The 25,218-nt window shown below is 40.3% G+C and overlaps 1 protein-coding gene across 5 annotated transcripts in view; it reads left to right on the top strand.

Annotated features, from left to right (window-relative positions):
* Positions 1 to 1,000: 1,000 nt before the first annotated feature.
* The window catches only part of Cdc27 (cell division cycle 27), a 41,777-nt gene continuing 17,559 nt past the window's right edge, over positions 1,001 to 25,218 (top strand). For 2 of the 5 annotated variants that reach the window (XM_040749888.1, XM_040749887.1), the window contains exons 1-10: positions 1,001 to 1,201; positions 11,292 to 11,367; positions 12,823 to 12,970; positions 15,553 to 15,678; positions 18,460 to 18,557; positions 19,718 to 19,872; positions 19,977 to 20,188; positions 21,256 to 21,370; positions 21,828 to 21,961; positions 25,088 to 25,187. In XM_040749888.1, coding sequence (XP_040605822.1) covers positions 1,175 to 1,201; positions 11,292 to 11,367; positions 12,823 to 12,970; positions 15,553 to 15,678; positions 18,460 to 18,557; positions 19,718 to 19,872; positions 19,977 to 20,188; positions 21,256 to 21,370; positions 21,828 to 21,961; positions 25,088 to 25,187 — 1,191 coding nt within the window. In that variant the 5' untranslated portion in view covers positions 1,001 to 1,174. Of the gene's footprint in view, positions 1,202 to 11,291; positions 11,368 to 12,822; positions 12,971 to 15,552; positions 15,679 to 18,459; positions 18,558 to 19,717; positions 19,873 to 19,976; positions 20,189 to 21,255; positions 21,371 to 21,827; positions 21,962 to 25,087; positions 25,188 to 25,218 lie in introns of those variants that run through there. The other 3 variants (XM_040749891.1, XM_040749889.1, XM_040749892.1) reach the window with 3 other exon arrangements.

The following is a 25,218-nucleotide window of genomic DNA, read 5'->3' as shown; positions in this document are numbered from 1 at the left end:
CGACTTGCTATTTAGTTGTGTTTGTGTGTGTGTGTGTGTGTGGTTTTTTTTTGTTGTTGTTGTTTGTTTTTTTGGTTTTTCGAGACAGGGTTTCTCTGTGGCTTTGGAGGCTGTCCTGGAACTAGCGCTTGTAGACCAGGCTGGCCTCGAACTCACAGAGATCCACCTGCCTCTGCCTCCCAAGTGCTGGGATTAAAGGCGTGCGCCACCAACGCCCGACGCTATTTAGTTGTTAATTATCCTGTATTCTAGATCCTTCTGTGTTCACCACCCAAGGCAGGAGAATGTCAAAACGTGTCTGGTTTAGGTGACACTGGCGATCATCCCTACTGCTTCACCAAGTCTTATTTTGTTTGTTTTGTTTTGGGTTTTCGAGACAGGGTTTCTCTGTATTGTCTGGGGAGGCTGTCCTGGAACTCGCTCTGTAGACCAGGCTGGCCTCGAACTCACAGAGATCCACCTGCCTCTGCCTCCACAGTGCTGAGATTAAAGGCGTGTACTACCAACGCCCAGCGCGTTTTTGTTTTTATCAGACCATAATAATCTCTTTGAGTATAGAAATCCTATGTGTTTGGGGAATGGCAATGTTCCAATTATCCCTCGATTTCTCTCAGAGGCATGAGTAGGAATTCCAGGAGTGGATAATGATCTAAACGTAAAAAAGTTTATTGCATTCACCCTTCGCTTAATCTACAGTGCACAATACAGAACAGCAGAGGCGCGAAGCCAGACTTAAGTTCCACCACGTAAGGCGGGCCAGCCGGAGCCCTCCCTTCAGGTCCATCCTACTGCTAGCTCTTTGGGCGTGGCCCAGTAGCGTGGCCAATTGGGCGTGGCGTGCATGGGCGAAGGCGTGGCTAAGAAGAGGAACTTCCGATTGGGTCCATCCCAACAACTTCCGGTAGCACTCGACGATTTCCGGCCACAGGCTCCGCCTCCGCCGGCTCACCTCGGGTATTTCCGACATCTCTCGGGCTTTACCGTTTGGTTCTCGTTTGGCTCTCTCCACTTCGGATATTTCCGTGCCGTGCTCGGAAGAGTTCGGCAACCACTCGGCCTCCCCCATCCCCCGGTAACGGTCGCTGGTGAGTTTAAATGAGCCGGGGCTGGCCGGGCCGGAGTCTCTACGGGGGGGGGCCTGAGGCACTGCAGAAAGTGGGCCTGAGCCTCAAGGATGACGGTGCTGCAGGAACCTGTCCAGGTAATGCTAGCGCCTGCTCCGAGGCCTGGCGCCATGCCTGGGTCGCAAGCAGCGAACAGCCACTTCGCGGCCTGCTGCGGCCTAGGCCCCGCTTCTCCCGCCTGCCTTTCGGCGAGCCCCCTACCTGTCTTTCGTCACTCCCGAGGCCTTGCCGGCGGCCTCAGCCGAGGTTAGCCCCGGCCCCGCATTACTTCCCGTCTCTTGTGCGAGCCGGGTTCAGCGGGAATCACTGGTTTTCCGTCGGTCCTGGCGTCCGGCCATCCCCCTCCTGTTAGTCTGGGCTCCTGCCCGCGGTGGGAGACGAGGGGCCGAGATGGCGCTCCGAGGGGGTCGGCGCCCCGGGGGTCGACACAGAAGCGCTTTTGAACCGAGCTGGTGGGATTTCACACTGGTGGGGCAAGTTTACTGGTGTTTCCTTGCTTTTGTTTTACGTGAGATGGTCGAGGGAAGAGGTAAAATTCCCCGTATTTTTGGTACTAGTTTTCGTTTCGGTAGCAGACTTTCTTGTCTAGGTTACCGTTCTCACTGGATCTCCCACCGGACAATGACGGTCTGAGAAGGGAACTCCCAGGCCCACTGCTGCGGTGCAAACACCCTAGCAGGGGAGTGGGCGAAAGGGCAGGTCTGGATTTTTCCATTACCTAGGATGGGTATCAAGAGGCATTTTATCGTGCAGATTTAGGTGTTTAGGAAATTGGAGACAATTGCTTTCCCATCCATTTCACCCTTCGTCCATTCCTTAACCACACCAAGGTATGCGTTGACGCGCTCGGCGCTGTTGTCAGAAGAAACCCTATTGGGTTTTAAGTGTGTGATGCAGTGCCAAGTCATTTTAACCCCCTGCCACATCTGAAGAAACTGAACCTTTTGTCCTTTGGTGATGGACCAGGTTTGGGAGATTTTTTCATTCCACCGCATGATCTTTGACATGGCCAGAGTTGGCCTCCATTAAATTGCAGTCATTAAGCCGTAAACTATTTTGAAGTTATAAATGAAACCGATTTTAGAAATTGCTGCGAATTGCTTTAGGTAAGACTCTGACAACAAATATTAAATATTTCAGTGCGTCAGTACAGCATTTCTTTCCTTAGTGTCTCATCGCAGCATAAAATACTGTTTTCCCTAGTTTAACCTCATCTCCAGATGTTTACATGCTGACAGCTTTAGTATTTGGATTAGTATAATATATATCTTCGGAACTGTACATGTCTCTGTACACTGTTGTATCAACTCTTCCAAAGCTGCATTTCTTTCCAGATTTCTCTTCCTAGTGTACAGTCCCTTATAAGGCTCCTTTGAGGCTTAACATGAAATTAAATGGATGGATAAGGAGGTTATTCAGATAGTTAGCTTTTATTTCATATTGTAGTATTGTCTTACTCTTCTGCTTTTCTGGAGCCAAAAGGCTTCTACAGTGATATGATAGCATGTAAGCTACTACTTAGGAATTTTAACTTATAGAAAAGCAGTAGAATACATTGTTTAAGCAAGATAGAAGAACCCAGCAAGTTTCCTGTTTGTTTTTAAAGAACTTTGGAATTTACCTCCCTTTCCTCCATAATAACTTTGTTCATTAGATTTTAGGGTAATCGTAAGAAGTTTGGGGGTGTGAGGGGATGAGAATAATTTATAGGAGGCTGGAGGATCAGGAGTTCAAGGTCATCCTCAGCTACAGAGCAAGTTCAAAGACCAAAATGTGCTGCCTGAAACTCTGTCTCAAAAAACCCATAACAACAAAAACAGCAGTGGGAAGTTAGCTTACTTTGAGCAGGAATGCTGTTGGAAATGAGAAAGAGCTAGTATGAATGAATAAAAGTAAGATGTTAAGACAATTGCTTTATAGATTGTTCGCTCCATATATTGGGATAAAAACAGTGTTGAGAATATTTTCTTTACTTTGTTCCTGGTGATCTAGGCACAGGAAAAAGTTGACAGCAATAATCCACAACTATTTGTTCCTATGCTCCCCCCCCCTTTTAAATTTTTACATGAACTACCCAGTGGAATGTGCTATACAGACTTAAATAGAAGCCCCTCCCCAAGTTAGCATTCAGAAAAAAAAACATTTCTTTATATTTGATTCTTTTTTCCAGACAGGGTTTCTCTATGGGACAGTTCCAAGCTGTCCTGGATCTTGCTTTATAGACCAGACTGGCCTCGAACTCACTTGAGATCCACATGCCTCTGCCTCCCAAGTGCTGGAACTAAAGGTGCCTGGCTTTATATTTGAGTCTTTACAAAATGTTTGATATTTCAAAGCCCAAATTGACTTTGTGGCAGATTCTCACTGTGTAGCCCTGGCAGGTTTAAAGGCATTCACCACAGTACTAATTTGGGTGCCTATAAAAGTTCACTTGATAAAATTGGTGGCATTTTTTTGTTGGTGGGTGTCTTGTATAGCATTCACTTATTGTGTGTACACATGTGTGTCCGTCAATCTTGATGACAAGCATCTTTGAGCCATTTCACCACTTGTCCTAAGAGGCAGGCATTTTATATAGCTGCATCAATTAATAAAGTTATCTCTAAGTAAGTGACCCTTCACAGATGCAGTGGATGAAATTGTAGACAAGCCTTTTGAAAATGATTTTAATATGCAATAGAGGAACTAGATGGAAAAACCTTGCATGTTAATTTGCATCTGAAACTCCAGCTATAGGCAGGAAGATAAGGAGTTCAAGGTCAGCCTGAGCTATATAAATCTCTGTCTCAAAAGCCAAAACAAAAATAAAGGCGTTTGAGTGTTATTCATATTCATGGCATCCTTTTAGAGTTTTATTAAATAGTGAAGAAGTACTTTTGACTTGGGGTAATAGGTCCCCAAGTGTCACCCAAGATTGTTTCAAAGAGTACTTACTATGCTATGGCTACTATGTGAGAAGTATCATGATCAGGAGAAAAGCCTGCAGTCTTAGAGCATTTTACAGGTAGAAATTCAGGAAATAACTTGGAAAATACAACCATTGAAACATGGAGGGGGGGTTGTCTTCCTGGAGTTGGTATCAAAAATGACTGCCTGAATTTTATTTTGGTGGTGCTGTTTAAAAAATGAAAAAGCCAGTTGGTTGTGATGACACACGCATGCCTTTGATCTCAGCACTTGTGAGGCTTGTAAGGTCGAGGCAGGCAGATCTCTGTTCATTCAAGGCCAGCCTGGTCTGCATAGTGAACTCAAGCTAGCCAGATGCTGCCTCAAAACTCCCCAAAGCTAAGACTAATCCCCCAGAAAAATAACAAATGCTTTTCTACCAGATAGGATTATGGCATATTCAAAAAGAAGACATTTAAGAGTTCTGTTTTGGCCAGGTGGTGGTGCACACCTTTAATCCCAGCACTTGGGAGGCAGAATCTAGCAGATCGATGCCAGCCTGGTCTACAGGGTGAGTTTCAGGATAGCCAATGCTACACAGAGAAACCCTGTGAAACTATGGAGACATAATTCCTCATCTTGGGTTCTAGTCCTGAGAACATGAAGAATGATTAGCAGGAAAAATTGGATGTTAAGTATGCATTTGATTTCACAGACACTAATAAAGGAATTCAGGAAAGAGAGCTTTGTAGATCAGGAAAAAATGGGAACTTTTTGAGCAAGTAGAATTTGAAACCTAAGAAATTAAAAAAGAGGAAGAATATTCTTGGCATGAAATAGCATGAGCAACAGTCCAAAGTTGAGAGTGTCATTTAGAGAGAACAGTAAAATATTGTATTCTTAACTAGACTAGAAGTTGAAAACAGAAGTTTTTGACTAGCCAGAATCAGATTACAGGAGACTTAGCATTTAACCTGAAAGGTTTAAATTTAGTGTGTTAATAATAAATCTGGCTTTATACCCAGATATATAGATATAACTTACTATCCTCTTGTCTCTGCTTCTGGAGTTCTGGGATTACAAACTTGTACCACTACTCCTGACTGCAGGAAAATTTTGATAGAATTATGTAATAAAAGCAGTGTGTTGGGAATAGTGATCTGATTTTATTTGTAAGAAGGAAAAGATAAGAGTTAAATACATAGACTAGTAGGATGACCCAGCTGCATAGTGATGTGGACCACGTTTTTAAAATTTTGTCAGGATTGATTTTTTTTTGGAGAAAGTGGATTGGGTTATGTGTATATTAAGGAGTATTTTACTGCATTTCTGTTTACCAGATGCCTCCTCCATTTGAAATAGCTAAAAATGCCTCCCACCAGACATGGCTAAATGTGGGGTCAGAGGACCACCTAGATAAAGAACCATCATACAGAGCCGGGTATGGTGACAACATGCCTGTAATCCCAGTACTTGGGAGACCTGCCTCAGCTGTGTCGTAAGTTTGAGACCAGCCTTGGCAAAATGAGACCCTGTCTCAAAAGCAGAAATGTAAACCAACCAATCATATCAGTAAGAACTAGAGTCATAGATGATAAATTCTACAATGACTTTTTTGTTAGGGTTCTTTTCTTTCTTCCTGTCTTTTCCCCCCTCCCTCCCTCCCTCCCTCCCTCCCTCCCTCCCTCCCTCCCTCCCTCCCTTCCTCCCTCACTCATTCATTCACTTATTTATTTAGTCAAAGACAAGACCAAACAGTTCATAGCAGTCACTTTTAAATCTGAGTATAGTTTACATTAAAGCATTTGAACTGGGTGTGGTGGTGCATGCTTGGAATCCCAGGACTTGGGAAATGGAAGCAAGACAATGAATTTAAAGCCAGCCTAGGTTACATAGTGAGAACCTGTCTTAAAATATGCATCGAGTTGTGGCAATGCAAGTCTGTAATCCTAGCACATGAGAGGCAAAGGCAAGCAAATAAGGAGTTCAAAGGCATTCTCTACTACATGACAACTTTGAGGCAAGTTTGTAAAGTGGGGATCTTTTTTTTTTTTTAAACCAAAACCTCCCTTTTGGGTCTCCTCCTTAGCTTACTAGCCCACTTTTTTCCTTGGGAATGCTTTTTCTTTTCTTAAGATTTGTTTGTGTTTATATACTCACATGCCCCCACATGCTTGCAAGTGCCCTTGGAGGCCAGAAGAGGGTGTTGATCACATAGAACTGGATCCAACAGGTGGTTGTGAGCTGCTCCATGTGGGTCTTGTAAACTAACCTTGAACCCTCAGGAGGAGCAGCAAGTGTTTTTCAGTGCTGAGCCATCTCTCCAGCCCCTGTTCTCTTCTTAGTAAGTCGTAGACACACCCTTTTCCATCTCCTTGTGGTGGCTGTGAGAATCTTTACCTAACCTGTACTTGTTTGTTTCCTTAAACTATTTAGTTATCAAGCTTCAAAAACAAGACCAACATCCTCCCTCGCCCCCCCAAAAAAAGTTTGATATTATCAGAATAGACTGGAGAGATGACTCAGTCAGCAAATGAATTTCTGTACAAGCATGAGGACCTGAAATTGGATTGCCAGCAAACTGCGGGGGGGGAGTATGGTTGAGCTGCCTAGCTCAAAAAAACCTCATCAAGTTCCAGGTTTATTAGAGAGACCTTGTCTCAAGAGGACAAGGAGGAACAGGAGAAGGACACCAGATGTCTTCCTCTGGCCTTTGCACAGTTGTGCACATCCACACACATGTGCATACAGGTACGGCTAAAAAAGTTGTTTTTAAAGATGGAAAGCAACCGGAAGAAGACACCTGACAGACGTCAGCTTCTGGCCTTCACACACATGTGTACATGTGCCAAAATGTACACAAAGAATATGTAGCAAGTAAGAAGTAAGTTATAGCTTCATGCTACTGGTTGTGTTTTATATGAATGCAGCCCAGGACTAGATCATTAATTTCCTCATCGGAATGTCTCCTATACATTTTGTTGGAAAGAAAGGAGGACAGACTGCTGTTCTGTTTGGCTTCCTAACTTTGTTTAGCAACTTCTCACCATCTGGCTTTTACTGAGAAGTGGTGCCCTGGGTGCTGTTTTTGGAGAGGCCTACACCATCTGTTGAACAAGGTGCTGAGTTTAGCTCTGTTCGTCATCAGCTACTAATTTGTAGTGCTAGAGAATAGTCCATTCCATATCTTCTTCCCCCAGTGAGCAGCATATCTCTCAGGCATTGAGAGGAACCTGAGCAAAAATTTGGGGTGGCCCATCTCTTTGCTGATGCTAATAAAGGAGTCTTGTTCTAGGCAAAGCTTGATTTTTTTTTAATTATTTCTGTTTTTTATTTATTTATTTTATTTATTTATTTATTTCTTATTATCTGCCCCCAGGCTGGCCTGGTTCTATTGGGCCCATGTGTTTAAGGTTCAGAAGTGACTTGGTTATCTGATTAATGTCAGAGGAATCTTTATCTACCTGAATTTGGCTATAGAGATCATGGTAAACATGAATGAAATAATTGCTGAGTTGAGTTAGAATTAATTTCTCCTGCCCTGATTTTTTCTGAGTGACACTTTGACAGATTGTTATATAATCCTAATATTGACGTTCTCTAAGGAGAACATCTGCAGTTTATCACATTATATTTTAATCTTAGCATCAGATATATTTTGTGCACTATCTACAACCAAAAACTCCATTGCAGAATTAGAAAGTAGAAAAGCAATTGACTTTTTGTCCTCTTTGATAACTAGTGTCCATTGCCCACTTTGTGTCCTTCCTCATCTCCTTATATTTGCCTTTCTTGTTCTTTTCTCCATAAAACACTGTACCTACGTGGACATTTGTTTATATGCATACATTTATTACTGGCTAGAAAAGATGTTTTTCTGAGATTGTATGAACTCAGTATTATATATTTTAGAATAATATTAGATAAATAAATCCTAATATTTTAGAATAACACTGGGTCTATTCATTTTCCTGCAATTTCTTTAACCTTTTTTTAGAGAAGAGTAATATTCCATATATATATATATATACATATATATATACACACACACACAACAAATTTCTATTATCTATTAATCTGTTGATGGGCAGCCAGGTTGATTCTGGTAATTTTTTAATATCAAATAAAGCAGTAATAAACATGGGGTACAAATATCCCAATGGAAGGGTATTGGGTATGGTCCAGGAGTGAAATAACTGAGCCTACAATAACTATATTAATTTGCAGCCCCACCAACAATAAGTAAAGGTTCCTTTCTTTCCACATCTCTCTGACATTTGTTGTCAAGATTCGTTGATAGCCATTCTGACTCTTTGAAAACTGCCTCTTCAATTCATTTGCCCATTTGTTAATAGGTAGTTTAAAGTTCTTGCCTATACCAGTATATTGAAGGGTATTCTCTGAAGTTTCTTATAAAAGTTCTTGGGTTTGTTTGTTTGTTTGTTTGTTTGTTTGTTTTCCCAAGGCAGGGTTTCTTTATGTAGCTCTAGCTGTCCTGGAACTTGCTCTGTAGACCAGGCTAGCCTTGAACTCACAGAGATTGTCCTGTCTCTGTCCTTCCATGTGCTGGGATTTAAAAAAAGACATGTACTACCACTGCCTGGCTGGTCTGTAGTATATTAAACACCTGCCCTTGAGTTTACGCTTACCAGCCTATATTTTTGTTTTTAGGATTCAACTTCCAAATTGTATGATTTAAGAAAAACCAAAATCACCCAATGATGGTGATCAAAACCTTGTGAAGCAGCTTATTCATAATTTCTTATTGCTAGTAGAAACTTGAATCCAAAGTGCTTAAAGGCTTTGAATAGCCCAGTTAATAACCAACTTTAAGTTGGCCAAGTATTTGTTACTTAAACTTTTTTATCTTATTATTTGCATGTGTATAGTGTCTGAGAGTATGTATGAGCATAACATGCATACGGGGAGTCAGAGGACAACTTGCTGAAGCTGGTTTTCTCCTTCCGTCTTGGAATCTGGGGACCAACTTAAGTTGTCAGCCTTGGAACAAGTGCTTTTATCTTCTGAGCTTTATATGTGGAGCCATAATCATGTAATCAATAAGATCGATACTCTGTCCATTATATTTAATGGATGAATGATGTTCTCCAAAAGTAGTAAACATAATAAGGGAGCTGAGTATATGAAGGTTCATGTGACACTCTAAACCAGAAAGTCCTGGACTATTTTCTAGGTGTGTATAGACCACACCTCTGTTGGCCAGAAGGCTGCATTAACTCCTTTGTTACATTTTAACCCATATTTTCTTATCAGGATCTTCCTCCCTCCCTCCCTCCCTCCCTCCCTCCCTCCCTCCCTCCCTCCCTCCCTCCCTCCCTCCCTCTCTCTCTCTCTCTCCCTCTCCCCCTCCCTCCCTCCCTCCCTCCCTCCTATGGGCCTTTAGGTACATCAAAATGTTTGGGTGAAAAGATATGCCGGGGAGAATTAAGACATGCTCAGAAACTGTTGGGAAATTGGATGTAGGCAGAAAGGACAACTGTCACAGAAGGGGAGGTTATGACAGTTCACCAGCAGGAAGACTGCGGGACTAATATGATACTATTTACAAGTTTAAAGGATTCTCCTTGTCTGGGCAGAGGGTGGTGGCCCACACTTTAATCCCCCAGCACTAGAGAGACAGAGGCAGGAAGATCTTTATGAGTTCAAGGCCATCCTGGTCTTCAGAGTGAGTTCCAAGACAGCTAACACTACACAGAGAAACCCTGTCTGGGGTTTTAAAAAAAAAAAAAAGGAATTTTGAGTGGTCAGAGAGATAGCTTAGAGGTTAAGAACACTTGTTGCTTTTATAGAGTACCTGGGTCATGCCCCACATCCATAGGTGACTCGCAGCCTTCCATAACTTACAGTTCCAGGGGCTCCAGTGGCCTCTTCTGGCTTCCATGGTCACCAGGCACACTCATGGTGGACATACACACATACCTGTAAGCAAAATACTCATACACATAAAATAAAGTTAATCTTTTTTTTTTTTTTAAGGAACTGGGGAAATGACTTGGTTGGTAAGGTGCTTCCCACACAAGCCTGAGGGCTTAAGTTTAAGTCCTAACATCCATGTAAAAAGTCAAGTGGCAGCACACACCTATAATCCCAGCACTAGGAAAGATGAGAAGATTGATTGATTCTCAGGTTTACTGGCCAGTCTAGTGGGATCAGTGAACTTCAAGCTCTGAGAAACCCTGTCTCACAAACTAAGGTGAAGAGTCAGTCTCTTACCTCTGTATACAAAACACAAGAATGAACCTGGAGGGCTGGCATTGTTGCTTGATTGGTAGAGTGGTTGTCTAGCATCCACAAAGTCCTTGGTTCAGCTCCAGCACTGTATAACCAGGAGTGGTGGTGCGATTTTGGGGCCAGTTTGAGATACAAGGGACCATGTTTCAAAAAACAAACAAGCTGGAAAGCAAATGGATTTTAATTTAAATTGATGGTAAAATCAGATAAAATTCCGAGGAGGCTTTTTTGAAAATAATAAGTTTCATAAGAGAGCATACATATATATACATATATATGAGCATATATATATATACATATACATATATATATATATAATGTGTTAGGATTGTGTCTGTTGTGTCACTGTTACCTTACTATATGTCAAGCAGTGGTCTGCATAACTTAACATGCGTTATTGCAAGGCATATTTTTCTGTTTTGATGCTCTGAACTAGTAGGTTGGCTCAATAATAAATTAGGGGAATTTTTTTTGTTTTTTTGAGACAGGATTTCTTTTGTGTAGCTTTGGAACCTGTCCTAGAACTTGCTCTGTGGTCTGGAACTCACAGAGATCCGTCTGCCTCTGCCTCCTGAGTGCTCAAATTAAATGCATGCACCACCACCTCCTGGCTGGGTCCAGGGTGTTAAGGAAAGAAAATTCTGTTGTAGATTTAAGTTTTTATTTTATTTCTAGTCCTGGCTTGCCTGGAACTCACAGAGATTTTCCTGCTCCGCAAGTGCTGGCATTAAAGGCATGTACTCTGGCCTGGATCTCTTTTTTCGGGATCAGTTCTGTAAATTAGGATTAAATTCACTAATCAGCCAATTAAAGCCGGTCTAACAAGGAATGAACTTGATTGAAGCACTGATCCCTAGGGCCCACATGTAGGATAGAGGTTAGCCTTTGAACCTCTGCTGCTGCACGTGCCACACACATCATGCACACACAAAAATAAATCAGATAAGAACGTCAATATTATGCTCAAGGCTGTGGGCCTGAAGTTTCTGTGAACTGTATATTTATGTGCATTTCCCCCTCTATTTACAGGCTGCTATATGGCAAGCACTAAACCACTATGCTTACCGGGACGCAGTTTTCCTCGCAGAACGACTGTATGCAGAAGGTTTGTGATCTATTCATTTATATGGAACTATAAATAATATATATGGAATTAATGTGTGTTTGGGTGTGCGCGCAGAAAATAGGACAACTTTGGGTGTTGTTTCTCTGACTTTTTTTTTTTTTTTTTACTTTTTTTGATACAGTCTGTCTCTGGTCTAAAACTTTTCAAGTAGGCTAGCTAGGCTGTCTATCCAGTAAGCCCCCAGAATTCTCCTCCCTCTACCTCCTCAGTGCTGCAAGTATAAGCATGTTCCAGTTTTTTTATAGGGAACTAAGAATTGAATGTAGGTCTTGTACTTTCAGTGAGCACTTTACTGACTGCAGAGCTCCCCCAGCTGTTACTCTGTCCTTAAACTCTCAGCAGCCTTGCCTCAATCTCCCAAGTTCTGCCGTGTCTGTCTTGTATAGCTCCAGCTGTCCTGGAACTCTTTCTGTAGACTAGGCTGGCCTCACTCACAGCGATCCTCCTGCATCTGCCTCCCATGAGCTGGGATTAAAGATATGTACCACAGTGCCCAACATTGTTATTTTCTCCAGAATTTTTGTTTCCTTTTTTTTTTTTTTTTTTGTAATGACAGTATGGAAGTTAAAAACTAGCTTGAAAGAATTCTCTTCTTTCATTGGGTTCTAGGGATTTAATTCAGGTCCTCAGGCTTAGCAGCAAGCACCATTACCAACTGAGCCACTTTTCTTTGTCTTGGATATAATTTAGTATTTGGTGTTGGAGAAGAACAATTGTTTGTTTCTTTTTCGAGGCAGGTTTTCTCTGTGGCTTTGGAGACTGTCCTGGATCACACTCAGACTAGGCTAGCCTCGAACTCACACAGATCGACAGCCTCTGCCTCTGCCTCCCGAGTGCTGGGACCAAAGGCATGTGCCACCACCGCCCAGCCACAATGAAGAACAATTTTTTAATCCGTCCATTTCAATGCAGAAATATTGTGATTCTAATAATAAGTTTATTTTCCCTTCCTAGTAAAATTTCTTCTTCCCAAGAAGTCTATTTAGAAAAATATTACCTAAAATAAGATGCTTTCCTGGTAGTCTGTTGAAGGGTAAAGGTGTGTGTTTGCATTTCTTCTGTATTTACAGATAATATCATTCTCTTCATTGTATCTACTACCTTGGTTTTTGTAGAGAAATGATCAGGAACTGGCAAACTATTTTTTTCTCTCTTTGTATAGCCTGACTGGCCTGGAACTTGTGTAGGCTAGACTGGCCTAGTACTTGAAGTGATTTATTTACTTCAACCCACTGAGTGCTGAGATTACAAATGTGGGCCACTAACCTTAACTTTTCTGTCAAGAATTGATTTATCCATGACTCAGATTTGAATTAATAATTGTTTTTAATTAAATGACTTAATTTCTTGTTGCTAAACTTGTTTATTGATAGACTAAATACTATGTAATATGCTGAATAGTAGCTAATTTATCTTTTCTTTTTAATGTCTTAGTACATTCAGAAGAAGCCTTGTTTTTACTGGCAACCTGTTACTACCGCTCAGGAAAGGCATATAAAGCATATAGACTCTTGAAAGGACACAGTTGTACCACCCCACAGTGTAAATACCTGCTTGCAAAATGTTGTGTTGACCTCAGCAAGTAAGTATTAAAATCTTCTTTAGCTAGTCTTATTATATCCATTGAATTTTGGATCAGATTCTTCTAACAAACTCTTGATTTCCTTTCCTCTCTCTTCAGTAACAATTGAAATGTTTGCACCATGACTGTTGCATTAATTTGGTCATGGGAGATTTCATTAAATTGGTGATAATTCTTTTTTGGTGATCTCTAGCCCCAGGCATCATGCAAGCTGAAAACACTCTTACCAATTAAGTTATCCTAGGCTCTGGCATAGTTGTAAAGCACTTGCCTAGCATGTGTGGGGCTTTGAATTCAGTTCATTGGACTGTCAAACAAAACCAACTCAGCTGTATTGTTAGCCCAAAATAATACAATTTAAGGAGGTAACTAATTCTTTTTTTGGTTTTTCGAGACAGGGTTTCTCTGTATTGTTTTGGAGGCTGACCTGGAGCTTGCTGTGTAGACCAGGCTGGTCTCAAACTCACAGAGATCATCCTCCCTCTGCCTCCCGAGTGCTGTGATTAAAGGTGTACGCCACCAATGCTCGGCCTGTAATTAATTCTTACCAGCTTCCAAAATGATCATTAGTCTCATTTCCTATAGCTTTCTTTGTAGGGAATTTAAATAAGCCTAGAAACTTGACAGCTCATCAAAGAATAATGTATACAGGTAATACATAGTTTCCTTTTTAAGTTTTTAAAATTACTGCCTACCCCTATTATTTGAAGTAAGGAATTTATGAAAGAGCATTTTTCTTTTAGCTACAGTTAAGCTAAGTCAGCAGTCCATATTCCAAATCTTGTGACAGCCAGAACTACAGATTAAATTATTTTCTGTGATGTAGAAGTTGAAATACTGGCAAAGGGTCTACACATTTTTTTTTCCTTTTTGGTTTTTCCAGACAGGGTCTCTCTATGGTTTTGGAGGCTGCCCTGGAACTAGCTCTTGTAAACCAGGCTGGTTTCCAACTCACAGAGATCCTTCTGCCTCTGCCTCCCGAGTGCTGGGATTAAAGGCGTGCACTACAGACACCCAGCTTCACTGGGAGCCGCCCAAAAGTGTCTAAAGAGATATTTGTAAAAATCATATGTGTGTTTAGTTTGTAGATTTGTATTTAGAGGGGACATGTAAGTCTCATAAAATGATCATGTAAGCAATTATTTGTCTAGCAGCTAACCTTTTAATTAAGAGTAACTTCATTATCTATTTATTATTGGTTATTTAAAAATGCAAAAATTTTGCTGTGTGTAGTGGCACACACCTTTAATCCTAGCCCTTGGGAGGCATAGGCAGGTAGATTTCTTGTGAGTTCAAGACCAGTTTTAAAGGACCTGGGTTCAGTTACTAGCAAACACATACATAGTGCACACAACAATTTGTTATCTCCAGTTCTAAGGGATTTGATGCTCTTTTCTGGCTTCTGTATGAGCACATGTGCACATGGTACACAAACATACATGTGAGCAAAACACCTATATGAATAAAACTTTTTTAAAATATGAACTATAGGAAAGGTGGTATTGACACACGCCTTTAATCCCAGCACCCAGGAAGCAGAGGCAGGCTGAGTTCGAGGCCAGCCTGATCTCTATAGAACAAGTTCCAGAGCAACCAGAGCTACACAGAAACCCTGTCTTGAAAACCCATGGACATGTGCCTACGTACATGTATATATATATAATAATCAAACACTTTAAAGGTCAAACCATTGCAAGCTTTTGTTTTGCTGAAAATACATTGTGAAATCATGTTTTCCCCCCATTTAGAGAGTTTCTACTTTTCTTATCAAAGAAATATAATTGACAAATTATGAAGTGATATTCTTATTTCATTCTTTTTGTTGTTTTGATTTTTGAGACAGGGTTTCTCTATGTAGCTCTGGCTGTCCTGGAACTCACTCTGTAGACCAGGCTGGCTTCAGACTCACAGAAATCCACAGGTCCCTACCTCATGAGTACTGGGATTAAAGGTGTGCACTACCACCACCACCACCCAGCTCATACTTTATTCTTAAAATGGTGCTAGTGTGATGACTTAGCTTGTAAAGGCCCTCGCCAACAAGCCTGAGTGTAATCCCTACGACCCACTTGGTGAAAGAAAAGAGCCTATTTCTACAAGTTGTTCTCTGACCTCCACATACATGCTTGTAGCATACCCAGACACACACAAAATAAATAATTTAATTTTACAAAATCTTAAAATGACCTTGGGCAGTAAACAGATACAGTCGCAGGTCGCATTTGCATGCACCTGTCTATTTAAGGAATTACAGAATGAAGAGCGATCCTATTTGTTTGTAAAATCATTCATATTCCCCTCAAATGATCTTCTGTTTGTTTTAGCATGAATAGTACATTTGCTGCTCAGACTAGATGTCCATATAAAAATTGAATTTCAAAGTGTTCTGATTTTAAAGGCAGGACTGAAAATTTAAGGTCATAGATTTCTAGCTTCCCAATGATTTTAAGTACATGATTGCCACTGTTCTAAAAATACCTTTACCTTTCTTTGTATCTGTCAATTAAACTCATAATGATAATGAAAGATATCTTTATGAAAAGCTTTTTATATTGACATTAAAATTAATTTATATTTTAAAGGCTTGCAGAAGGGGAACAAATCTTATCTGGTGGAGTGTTTAATAAGCAAAAAAGCCATGATGATATTGTCACTGAGTTTGGTGATTCAGCTTGCTTTACTCTTTCTTTGTTGGGACATGTATATTGGTAAGTAAGAAAAGGGTTTTATAAGAATGCTCTTTACTGTGCAATATAGCCTGTAATGATATGCATAACAGATGAAGGTTGACCCTGTAGTTCCTAACCTTTCTCATTATGACCTGTTAAATTTGTTAAACAGTAGAATTGTTGATCCCATTTACCGTTCACATAGCTTAGTGATAGTAGCTACAGCAACTTTAGCAAGCTCTTAGGTGAAGAGAGCGTGTCTGTGTGATTGAATTGGGTCTTTCTGCCTGCCTAAAACTTAGCCTAGCAATCACCAGACCTTATCCATCCTTCTGTCTCTATCTCCTACAGCACTGGCGTTACAGACTCACTTATGGGCATACCTAGCTTTTTAGACATGGGTACTGTGGATTTGAACTCAGGTCCTTGTGCTTGTTCAGTGAGCATTTTTTTTTAAAGATTTATTTATTTATTATGTATACAGTGTTCTGTCTGCATGTATGCCTCTAGGCCAGAAGAGGGCACCAGATCTCATTATAGATGGTTGGGAGCCACCATGTGGTTGCTGGGAATTGAACTCAGAACCTCTGGAAGAACAGTCAGTGCTCTTAACCTGAGCCATCTCTCCAGCCCTCAGTGAGCATTCTTATACCTGGAGCCAACTCCACAACCCCTTTATTTTTCTTTTCCTCAACCTTGTGTTGACAATAGCCATGGATTGGTTTGCTACTTTATTGCTTTCAGAAAATGCTTTTTTTTATTTCCTATTTTTAAGTTATTTCTGTATTCTGGTAGGTGATTTAGTCAGACTTAAAGCAATTATTTTCCCTTTATTTCATCTGAATGGTCTTAGGTGTGGTTTTTCTGCCTCCTGTTTCTCATCTCTTTGTATAACAGTTTCTTTTCTTTTCCTCTCGGTGATGGACTAAGTAACTCTTCTACTGTGAACCCCCACCCCCAACCCACATTCTTATCTTCTTATATTTATGCTGTTATATACTCACTTGAAAACTTAGAAGTGAGACTGACCTGTTAGTTCTCTACAGAGTTTTTACACTTCAGATGTTACACCAACAGGCTGCGCAATAAGTGCTGTGTCTTATCCCATCGTTTCACCTCAGGACAGTGGCTCACAACCTTCCTAATGCTACAGCCCTCGTTTTGTGGTGACCCCCTACCATAAAATTATTTTCGTTGCTACTTCATAATTGTAATTTTGCTACTGTGATGAATCGTAATGTAATAACTACTTTCCTATGGCCTTAGGCCACCCCTGTGAAAAGGTCATTCAACCCTAAAGGGGTTACAACAGGTTTGAGAACTCCTTTTTCAGAAGGTTCCTTTGAAAATTTTGATTTCACACTATCTAGTCTTTTTTTTTTTTTTTTTTTTTTGGTTTTTCGAGACAAGGTTTCTCTGTGGCTTTGGAGGCTGTCCTGGAACTCGCTCTGTAGACCAGGCTGGCCTCGAACTCAAATCTGGTCTTTTTTAAAACCTTAAGGTTTTTTAGTAAGGCTGGGTATAGTGGTGCGTGCCTGTCACCTCCTAGTATTTGGGAGATGGAGACTTGAGGATCAGACATTCAAGATCATCTTCAGTCATGTAGAATTTGAGGCCAGCTTTGGCTACAGAAGACCCTGTCTCTAAAAACAAGAGAGAGAATTTCTGTGGCTTGATTCCCCACCACCCCCAGTAGATAGTAAAGAATTTGAACTTTGGACCAGATAGGGTTTTTTGTTGTTGTTGTTTTTTACTTTTGTGTTTTCTTTGTTTTGTTTTTTAAGCTGAAAGGAATCTTTAAGTACTGACCCCTGCTTTTTTCCATTTTAAACGTTTAGGTTGCAGTAGGGGCATTTCTATACTTCCCAGAGTGGTCAGGGTATAATTGGTTCCAGTGCTGGGGGTGAGGGTGGAGGATTATCTAGTTCCAAAATCTAATCCTTTATTTATCATCAATCTCCTTCTTCATTAAAAACTAAGCTCACCAGACCTTGATGACATATATGCCTTTAATCCCAGCACTCAGGAGACATAGGCAGGTGGGTCTCAGTAAGTTCCAGAGTAGCCTGGTTTAGGTCTACAAAGTGAGTTCCAGGACAACCAGGACTACACAGAGAAACCCTGTCATGAAAACACACATATACACACAAATCTGACCATTTAAATTTTGTAAGTTGCTTTCAAAACTACCATTGGAGTGTTACATAAACAAAAGTACATTTGAAGCATTGGATGTCTTTTATATCTCTGTCAGTCACTGTGTAGCCCTTGGCTGGCCTGGAATTCACTAGTAGAGCAGACTGGCCTTGAACTCCTGTGTCTGCCTCCCAAGTGCTGGGATTAGAGGCGTGTATGTTCCACACCTAGTCTTGTCTTTTATCTGCCAAGAAGTTTAATATCTAAGAATGCAATGAGAATTGAGCATGGTAATAGAATCTTGGAGTCTAAGGCAGGAAGATTGAGTTTGAGGCTAGTTGAAGCTACATGACATCTCAGAACAAGAGATATTAAGAACTTAGGGAGCCGGGCGTTGGTGGCTCACGCCTTTAATCCCAGCACTCGGGAGGCAGAGGCAGGCGGATCTCTGTGAGTTCGAGGCCAGCCTGGACTGCCAAGCGAGTTCCAGGACAGCCTCCAAAGCTACAGAGAAACCCTGTCTCGAAAAACCAAAAAAAAAAAAAAAAAAAAAAAAAGAACTTAGGGAAACATCAAAAAGACTGCTGTAAGAATTTATATAAGATTGATCTGAATTTTACATCAATAATTATAAGAAAAGCTTTGGGGTTTATAGTTTGTTTAATCTATTGTTTCTTTCCACAGCAAAACAGATCGGCTTGCCAAAGGATCGGAATGTTACCAAAAGAGCCTTAGTTTAAATCCTTTTCTGTGGTCTCCCTTTGAATCCTTATGTGAAATAGGTAAGTTTATGGAGGTAGAGACAGGATTCTTTTTTTTTTTTTCAAGCAATGCTTTCCTACCAATTTTTTGAAAACTTCAAATCATTTAGTTATAAGAAACTATTTTGCAAGATAATGGTTGTTAAATTAAAAATAATAGATACCAGAGGGATAGCATATACCTGTAATCACCGTACTAGAAATACAGAGATGAAGCATCCTAAGTTTAAGGCCAGCTTCAGCTATGCCATTCCACCAGCCTCGCTTGCAGGAGACCCTGTCTCAAAAAGCAGTACTAATCTCTTCTCTTTTTCCAGTCTGCCTTAAATGTATGTGTCCTCCAGAACAGATAATGGCTCTGTATATAGTGCAGCCAAAATCACTTTCTGTATAAGAAAAACAAAACAAACACTAACAGAATTCTGTAGTGTGGTATTGTAGAGTGATGCCTTTTCCTTGCCAGCAGCTTTGGTTTATCCCCCGCCAGTCGCCTGGTCTCTGCCGCGTTATAGTCCCCAAATAACACGCAAGAGGCTGTATTAATTATGAAGCTGTTGGCCTTGCTTGTTTCTTACTGGCTAGCTCTGACTTAAGTATTTATCCCATAATTGTTAATATAAGTATTTCTCTTACCGGAGAAGTTTCAGGGCTTCTTATCCCTATGGCGGTTACATCTTGACTCCCTGTGTTTCTCCTACCCAGAGTCCTCCTGGACTCCTCGTCCCACCTATCTTGCTTCCCTATTGGCCAACAGTGCTTTATTGACATATACACAGGACTTCCCTCATCATCGTGTGGATGTGTGAATTGACATGCATGTGCCACATAGCACGTATGATAGCTTTCAAGGGTCAGCTCTCCCCTTCCATTGTGTATGTCTCAGGGATTTAACTCAAGGGTTTCAGGTTGGATAGCAGACCTTTACCCACTGAGCCGTCTTGCTGGCCTAGAGTTATATTTAAAACTTATAATTATTATTTTCCAGATTTACATCTTTAAGGGTTAACTTCCACAATCAATTAATGATTGGGCTTTGGGGAGGTAAGATTGGTTAGGACTAAGTGGACAGGACAATTTTGGAAACTAAATGAGGCTTTATTTCTGCCTAATTATGCATACTTGTAAAGAGATTATCACTCAGAGGCAAATTTTTGTTTTGTTTTGTCTTTTGGTCTTCACAGGTGAAAAGCCAGATCCTGACCACACATTTAAATTAACATCTATACAGAATTTTAGCAGCTGTCTACCCAACACTTGTACAACTCTAGTATCTAATCATAGTCTATCTCACAGACAACCCGAGACAGTCCTTACAGAAACACCCCAGGACACAATCGTAAGTGTATTTCTTCTAATGTTCAAAGTATTCTGAAACCCCAAAAGAATGATCAGAACTAAATAGTGTATCATAAGTGACATGGTAGAAAATTTCTGTTTCAGGAATTAAACAGACTGAACTTAGAATCTTCCAATTCAAAGTACTCCTTGAATACAGATTCCTCCGTGTCTTACATTGATTCAGCTGTAATTTCACCAGATAACGTCCCCCTTGGAACGGGTACTTCCATATTATCTAAACAGGTTCAAAATAAACCAAAAACTGGTCGAAGTTTATTAGGAGGACCAACTGCTCTTAGCCCATTAACCCCAAGGTAAGTCTCACAAGATTTTTAAAAATGTATTCTAACACAAATAGTCATTAGTGAATCATATTGTTAGTAATGTAGAGTCAATATAAACAAGCATCTTCCAAATTGGTGTGTGAAAGTGGCATTCTGAAGAAATACATGTATACAATTTTTGAATTAAATGTAAGAGGGCTGATATTGTAGCTCAGAGCACAAAGCTTGGGTTTGCCCCTCACTGTGTAAATTGGACAAGGTTTCAAATGTATGTAATCCTAGTACTTGGGAGGTGGAGGAAGCAGAGAGATCAGAAGTTCAGAGTTATCCTAAGCTATTAGTTAGAAGCCTATGATATGTGATGTCCTTTCTCAAAATAAGAACAAAATAAAGCAGAGGGGAAGAAAATTTAAAACTTTTAAAATATGCCCCCATTAGTATGTATTAAAGGGTACTATCTTTATGGCTGTGCATCTGCAGATAGCAGTGAAACCTTTAAAATATATGTTTATGGTATAGTTATGGCCATATTATCAATTCTCTTTTCTAAAACATGAAAGGAGAATTGACATCATTATAAAATGTTGCCAAAATTATTAAAACTATCTGATATGTGTATATATACAATAACCCATCACAAAGATTACATATTGAGAACTATGAAACAAAACTCAGAAAGAATAGACTATGAATAGCCTTGAGGCCAGGAAGCTATTGAAATAGCATGACCAGGAGACTGATTAGGGCATCTGCAGAGACCAATGGATAACTACATTGGATAATTGTTAGGTAATTATCTCTAGGACATTGTCTCCATTGTTCCAAGAATTGGAATTTGTTTTCATCATTTGGATCTTAGCAGTCCATTTCTAAAGCAGCAGCTGTTGTTCACTTTAGGTCCTTGTCCTTTTTTCTTTAGTTCTAGTGGGTGGAGTACTCTACATTCGCAGCTCATTTTTAAATCTGCCCCCAAGATCCTCACTGCCCCTAAGACTGATTTGCCATTCTCTTCCTTTTAGACCTTCTAATTTAAGTATACTGCTGCTTTATATATGCCTTGATGACTTTTTGACACCTTGATTTCAACCTCTTCTCAGTTTTGGGATTTTGCCATTAGAAACCCCAAGTCCTGGAGATGGATCCTATTTACAAAACTACACTAATACACCTTCTGTAATTGATGTGCCATCCACCGGAGCCCCTACAAAAAAGGTATTTTCTGTGTAAAATGTAGTTTGGGTATTGATTATAGAAACTGAACATTCCAGCCTGTTAATGTCCATAAGCTAAGATCGTTTCTATCACATTGAACAGTTATGTCAGACAAGGCAAGCAAAAGCCAATAAATGAAACATTAAAAAACTAGAAAGAAATGTTGATGCAGAAGAACGATATCTTTAGAATTTAGAAAGGGAGCAGGTGTTGTTTTCTTTTTGCTAAGTACAAAAGGAAGAGTATAAAATCTTGCTGTATCATTTGCTTTATATGTAGTAAATTAATTCATAAATATTGAGGTTAACAGCTGTCTTTTTAAATACAATATAGTGATAGTAAAGATTGTTTTAAGATGACATTATATATTCAGAACTGTTTTCTTTGAGAAAATATAGATAGGAACATCATAGTGTCTTTTATTGCTTGCAGTGCAATCTATAATCACAAACCTTAGACTTTTTGTGTTTTACAGTCTGTTGCCAGAATGGGCCAAACTGGAACAAAGTCTGTCTTCTCACAGAGTGGAAATAGTCGAGAGGTCACTCCAATTCTTGTCGCACAAACACAAAGTTCTGGCCCACAAACAAGGTATTTATTATATTTCTTCAAAGCAATGTATATGCTCCTTCAAGATTATTTCCTTCTTAGACATGTGACCGCTTTAGAGCAAGTACAGCTAGATTTCTTTCTTTCTTGGTTTTGGTTTTTGGGGTTTTAAAACAAATTTATTTTCTTCCTTTTTTTCTATTCTTCTGAATCCCATGTTGCTAACATGTTCCTAGCTTTAAAATATGTTGTTTGAAATCAGGAAAGTAGGGAAGGTCTTTGCTACCTCAGGCCCTCCTTAGATTTGTGACATAATTCAGCGTTTACCTTTGTCTTGACAAGACTGTGTCTGTGTCTAGATTTCCCTCCTGTGAATGTGTCTGTCATACTTGGTCAGTATCCACCTTAATGACCCACCTTAACTTGATTACGTCTGCAGAGACCCCATTTTCCAGATGGGTTCTGGGCAGTAAGACTGGTATTTTTTGAGAAACCCAATTGAGTACTGCCATATTATCAACCAAGCATTGCTTGACAGCTTCCTCTTCTTAGAGAAGGGTTTACAGTGTATATTTTAATGTATCAAATGTGTCTCCGAGCAGTAAACCCCTCCGTGTAATGTGAATCCTTACAATACTTCATTTTGACACTCCTAGGGAATGTTATAACAGTCTTTTATATCCATGTATATTATAACCCCCACAGTATACTATTGTTTAAACCTTAAACCAGTCATTTATCTTTTAAAAAAAGGAAAGCAGTCTGCTTAATATTCATATATCTAGTATTGCTAATGGTCTTTCAGCACAGTCACTCCAATCTGGTATCATTTCCCTCCATCTCCTGGAGTCTGTAATGTGTCCTGGTATTGACTTTTTTTTTTTTTTAAATATTTATTTCACATCCTGACTGCAGTTTCCCCTCTCTCCTTTCTGGAAGTCTTTCTGTTTTCTAGGCTAGCCTCACTAGGCTCAAGCAGTCCTTTACCTCAGCTTTCCAAATATCTGGAATGACAAGTGGGTAGCATTGTACCCAGATGTCATTGTGTTTTTGATGATGTTGTTGATTTATGGTTTTTCAAGACAGGGTTTCTCTGTGTAACAGTCCTGGCTGTCCTAGGAATTCACTTCGTAGACCAGACTGGCCTCAAACTCACTTGCCTCTGCCTCTCAGATGCTAGGATTAAAGGCGTGCGCCACTGCCCGGCAAGATGTCCTTGTTTTTAAAAAATTTTAGTTGAGTGGGGAGCAACTGAGGAACTGGCTCAGCAGATTTCTGTTCTTGCTGTAAAAGTACTAGGACCTGAGTTCAGATCCATTCCCAGCACCCACATAAAAGTTGGGTAGTCCACATGTGCTTGTAACCCTCATGTTAGAAGGACAGACAGGTTCTGGAACTCTCTGGCTGGCCAGCGCAACCAAAACTGGACTTCAGGGTTAGTGAGGACTGGCTTTCAAAAGTAAGGGGCTTGACTGGAGAGATAGCTTGTTTGTGAAAACATGGGTACCTGGGCATGAGCAGACATGCCTATTACCCCAGCACTAAGGGATAGAGGTAGGAAGGTCCAAAGAACTTACTGCTAACCAACCTAGCAAAAAAAAAAAAAAAATGAGCTTCTGGTTAATTGAGGGGCTGATTTATGAGAATAGGGTAAAGAATCATAGAGGAAGCTATCTGAGGCCCTCTTCTGGCCTCTGCTTAACCACTTAGAGGTATGAATTTGTGTGTGCATACATACGTGCCTTTTAACTGGAGTGGAAAGAAATAGAAATATAATTTATATTAAATATACGTTAATTTTTATGTGCATTGATGTTTTTGCCAGGGGTGTTGGGTCCCCTGGAACTGGAGTTACAAACAGTTGTGAGCTGTCATGTGGGTTCTGGAAATTGAACCTGGACCCTCTGGAGAACAGTCTGTACTCTTTAACTACTGAGCCATTTCTCCAGCCCCTAGAAAATATTTTGTTGCTGTGCATATGGAGGATCTTTCCAGAATGGCCAACCCCATCATTTTCTTCACATAAATTATACTCTAGATTTCATTTCTGTGAATTTCCCAAGGATTTTGGTGGTAATTCCCAGAACATGTGAATGGATATTTTGCCTTGGTGTATGTCTGCATACTATGTGCATGCCTGCTGGTGCCTGAGAAGACATTGGAGCCCCTGGAAGTGGAGTTATACTTTTGAGCTATCTTGTCAGATCCCCTCTCCCCAACATATCTTTTTTTTTTTTTTTTTTTTGGGTTTTTCGAGACAGGGTTTCTCTGTATTGTTTTGGAGGCTATCGGTCCAGCCCAGCCTCGAACTCACAGAGATCCGCCTGCCTCTGCCTCCCGAGTGCTGGGATTAAAGGCGTGCGCCACCAACGCCCGGCTAAGAATTGTCATTCTTATACAGTCTTCTAAGTAAATGTTCTTAGATTTGTCCCCCTATATGTTACCCTATACTATGAAAGTATTCCTGAATTGGACGGCACCTGTTTGTGAGCTGGGCTCTAGACTGAACACAGCTCTCTGCTTCTTGACTATGAATGCTTAGTGGCCAGCTTTATGGAGCTTCTGCTGCCATGACATCCCTAAATCCCACAATGATTTACCTGTGAGCTAAAATAAACCCTTTGTTTCTTATGTTGCTTTTGCCAAGATAGACAACTGATAGAATTACCCATAAGTTATGAAGGATTTAGATTTAGTCCATAAGCTGTCTGCTTCCCCTTCCCCCTTTTATACAGGGTCTCATGTGTCATAGGATGGCTGCAAACTTGCTATGTATCTGAGAGAATGACCTTAAACTACTAGCCCACCTGCCTCCACCTCCAGAGTGCTGGGATCACAAGCCTTCAGCAAAATACCGGGCTTCTGTGATGCTAGAGAGCAAACCCATGGCTTTGTGCAATGTTGAGGAGCTGTATTCTCAGACCTATTGCCTACTTTTGTTATTTGAAACAGAGTCTCAAGTACTCTTAACCAGTGAGCCATTCTGTTAGCCTCTGAATAATTTTTAAATTCTGAGTTTTAATAAAGACCCAAAAGGAACTAAGCAGAACACCAGTTTTAATATATTTCTATGATGAATGCGTATTTTAATAAAACAGAATTGAGACAATAGTTAATGGTTATCAGCTAAATACTAAATGTTTAAAAACGTCTTTCTGTTTTTTTTAGTACAACACCTCAGGTATTGAGCCCCACTATTACGTCTCCCCCAAATGCATTGCCTCGAAGAAGTTCCCGCCTTTTCACTAGTGACAGCTCTACAACCAAGGTAAGGATGACTATCATTGTCATTTACTGCT

This window comes from Mesocricetus auratus, unplaced genomic scaffold (genome assembly GCF_017639785.1).
Source record: "Mesocricetus auratus isolate SY011 unplaced genomic scaffold, BCM_Maur_2.0 Super-Scaffold_100007, whole genome shotgun sequence".
In the NCBI taxonomy this organism is placed as follows: domain Eukaryota; kingdom Metazoa; phylum Chordata; class Mammalia; order Rodentia; family Cricetidae; genus Mesocricetus; species Mesocricetus auratus.
This window is presented reverse-complemented; position numbering and strand designations above follow the sequence as displayed.